The sequence below is a fragment of the Protobothrops mucrosquamatus genome, unplaced genomic scaffold (genome assembly GCF_001527695.2).
Source record: "Protobothrops mucrosquamatus isolate PMUCROS unplaced genomic scaffold, P.Mucros_1.0 scaffold2102, whole genome shotgun sequence".
Taxonomy (NCBI): Eukaryota; Metazoa; Chordata; class Lepidosauria; order Squamata; family Viperidae; genus Protobothrops; species Protobothrops mucrosquamatus.
In genome coordinates, this window is record NW_015388204.1 from 185,049 (window position 1) to 188,657 (window position 3,609).

Consider the following 3,609-nt stretch of genomic DNA (forward strand, 5'->3'; position numbering starts at 1 on the left):
TGACTTTGGGCCAATCACTAGGAGACGGTGAGTTCTAGTCCCGCCTTAGGCATGAAAGCCAGCTGGGTGACTTTGGGCCAATCACCAGGAGACTGTGAGTTCTAGTCCCGCCTTAGGCATGAAAGCCAGCTGGGTGACTTTGGGCCAATCACCAGGAGACTGTGAGTTCTAGTCCCGCCTTAGGCATGAAAGCCAGCTGGGTGACTTTGGGCCAATCACCAGGCGACGATGAGTTCTTTAGCTCTGAAAGTCAGCTAGGTCAGAGGTCCCCAACCTTTTGGGCACCGGGGACCGGTTCCGTGGAGAGAGGTTTTTCCGCGGACCAGAGAGTGCATGGTTTTGTGTGCTGCCTGCATCCCGCGGATTGGCCTTTGCTTGTTTGTGCGGACCGGTTGCTGGCATGCCGCGGCCCGGTACCGGTCCATGGGCCGGGGGTTGGGGAGCCCTGAGCTAGGTGACTTTGGCCCAGTCCCTCTTTCTCAGCTAGGCCCACCTTACAGGATTATTGTTGTGGGGAAAATTGGAGGCGGAAGAAGTACTATGCATGTCTGCTACCTTGACTTATCTATAAAGCTGGGATAAAAATCGAATAAATAAATAAATACGCATGCCACCTTGAAACCTTATTTTCAGAATATATTTTGACCAATCTGGCCTGGAGTTTTGATATTTTTCTCTTTTACTTCTTGACAGAAAAGATGATAACCAATGAAGTTCTGGAAGGCGTTCCTTTGCTGGTTCTCGCTAACAAACAAGATATAGAGGTGTGATTTTTTTAAAAAAAATATTGTTTTCTGAAGTGTACCCGTATTTATTTTAATAGATCCAGGTTACTTTTCTGTCCACAAAAAAGGAGAGTATCATGGATGAATGGGTGGGTGAGTGGGTGGATGGATGGATGGATGGATGATGTGTGTTGTGTATAATTAACACACCCACCTTTATTTTTTAATTGTGTATGCCACCCTATAAAGTGACTGGGTGGCCATAGAAGGGTTTTTTTGGGTTTTTTTTAAAAAGGAAGTAAATATTACACAAATGAAGAAGTGGAACGTGTCAAATAAAGCAGAAGCCAAATGGCTTTCCATTGAATGAACTAAAATAACCTTATTTTTTCTGGTGGTTTTCTTAAAATGTTGATACACAATCTGTGGTTGGTTTAATGTAGAAATCACTGGAGACAGTTCCCCGTTTTACAGCTCTTGTACGTCTCTCACGGATTCTGTATTACACCCAATGATTCCCTCGGTCAAACGTAAACCTAAGGGAAGACGCAAGAAAAAAGCAACGGGGGTTTGGTTTTTCTTTGAAGCCTTGACAACCGTCAGGTCTACAGATAGTTTTTGATTTATGACCAGAGTTTTTGATTTATGACCAGAGTTGAGACCCGGAATTTTCAGTTCTTGAGTGAGGCGGTCATTCGCAGAGATGCTCCATTCAACGACCACAATCCCGGCACTTCCGGTTGCAATCGTTATCTCTTGGGACGTTAAGCATATAGAGCAAAAGAATTGCCTGCTGGGAGTTGAAGTCCACAAGTCTGGATTAGACAGATTTACCGGAACCTTGTTTGCGGAACAGCCCTGTTCAATCTCTGCTGTTGCAGGAACAACTGAAAAAAACGTTGATCAGAAACCTCGGAACTGCATTGTCGGCCATTGTGAATAACCTCTAGGGATGCTGCCTCAAAAATTTAATTCACCTTAGGCCAGGGGTCTTCAAACGTGGCCCTTTTATGAATAATAATAATAATAATAATAATAATAATAATAATAATAATAATAATAATAATAATAATAATAATAATAATAAAGTTGGAAGGGACCTTGGAGGTCATCTAGTCCAACCCCCTGCTCAGGCAGGAAACCCTATACCATTTCGGACAAATAGCTGTCCAGTCTCTTCTTAAAAACTTCCAGTGTTGGAGCATTCACCGTTTCTGGAGGCAGGTTGTTCCACTGGTTAATTGTTCTCACTGTCAGGAAGTTTCTCCTTAGTTCTAGGTTGCTTCTCTCCTTGATTAGTTTCCATCCGTTGCTTCTTGTGCTGCCTTCAGGTGCCTTGGAAAATAGCTTGACTCCCACTTCTTTGTGGCACGCCTGGCTGAGGAATTCTGGGAGTTGAAGTCCACAAGTCATCAAAGGGCCAAGTTTGAAGACCCCTGCTTTAGTGAGATGTTGCTATGTTGGTTTATATGCACTTTTTACTGTGAACTTAACAGCCGCCGTGGCAGGTGCTGTCCCCTAGGGGGCGCCGGTCCTTCGTTGAAAATGCACACATTACCGTTCCGTGCCAGGAAGAACGTGCCATTGGCCGTTGTGTGTGCCGCTTCTCACATTCTTGCATCATGCCAGGCCCGTCGAGTGCGTTCTTTGTGTACCACCAAAACATAACGTGGAGAAAGGAAGAAGCAGCGTCTTCTGTTTCCTAATATTTAAACATTCAAAACAGTTGAATGGTTGAGTCAGGACGAGGCATCACGTCTGTTGGCTTGCACAATGCAGCAGGCACGTAGCTCACCTTTTATTCTTATTTTTAAGACTGTGGCCTCTTCCAGGTATTTTAAGCACTGGAAATTGCCCCCGCACAAACTCAGCAACGTCTTTGAAATTTATCTGGAAAAGTCTGCGGGACTTAACAAAACTACGCAAGTAAAAAAGCGTCAAGCATTTTTGGTGTTCGGCTACAGGTAGGTCCTCAATAACAGTTCATTTAGTGACCAGAACTGCAGTAGCATTAGGAAAAAAGGGACTTACGACCGTTTTTCACACTTACAACCGTTGCAGCAGCCCCACGGTCACGTGATCAAAATCAGGACGCTTGGCAACTGACTCGTACTCCTGACGGTTGCAGTGCCCCGGGGTCACGTGATCTCCTTTTGCAGCCAAGTCAATGGGGGAAGCCAGATTCACTTAGCGACGGTGTTATTAATTTAACAACTGCAGCGGTTCACTTAAATGTGGCAAGGAAAGTCGTAAAAAGAAGAAGAAGAAGAAGAAGAAGAAGAAGAAAAGAAGAAGAAGAAGAAGAAGAAGAGGAGGAGGAGGAGGAGGAGAAGGAGAAGAAGAAGAAGAAGAAGAAGAAGAAAGAAGAAGAAAGAAGAAAGAAGAAAAAAAAATAATAATCAAATTTGCAGATGACACCAAGCTGGCAGGAATAGCCAACACTCCAGAAGACAGGCTTAGGATACAGGAGGATCTGGACAGACTTGAACACTGGGCGCTATCTAACAAAATGAAATTCAAGGGTGAAAAAAGTAAGGTTCTACATTTAGGCAAGAAAAACCAAATGTATAGGTATAGTATAGGGGGTACCTTGCTCAAGAGTAGTAACTGTGAGAGGGACCTTGGAGTCCTAGTGGACAATCACTTAAATAGGAGCCAGCCGTCTGCTGCAGCTGCCAAAAAAACCCAACACATTGCTGGGCTGCATTAACAGGGATAGAATCAAGATCAGGTGAAGTGTTAATACCACTTTACAATGCCTTGGTAAGGCCACACTTGGAATACGGCATCCAGTTTTGGTCACCACGATGTAAAAAAAGATGCTGAGACTCTAGAAAGAGTACAGAGAAGAGCAACAAAGATGATTAGGGGACTGGAGGCTAAA

At 44.2% G+C, this 3,609-nt stretch overlaps 1 protein-coding gene across 1 annotated transcript in view; it reads left to right on the forward strand.

Moving 5' to 3' along the window:
* The window catches only part of ARFRP1 (ADP ribosylation factor related protein 1), a 22,072-nt gene that overhangs the window by 10,096 nt on the left and 8,367 nt on the right, over window positions 1-3,609 (forward strand). The window contains exon 6 of the mRNA XM_015824077.1: window positions 694-764. Within this exon, the coding sequence (XP_015679563.1) occupies window positions 694-764 (71 nt within the window). The remainder of the gene's footprint in view (window positions 1-693; window positions 765-3,609) is intronic.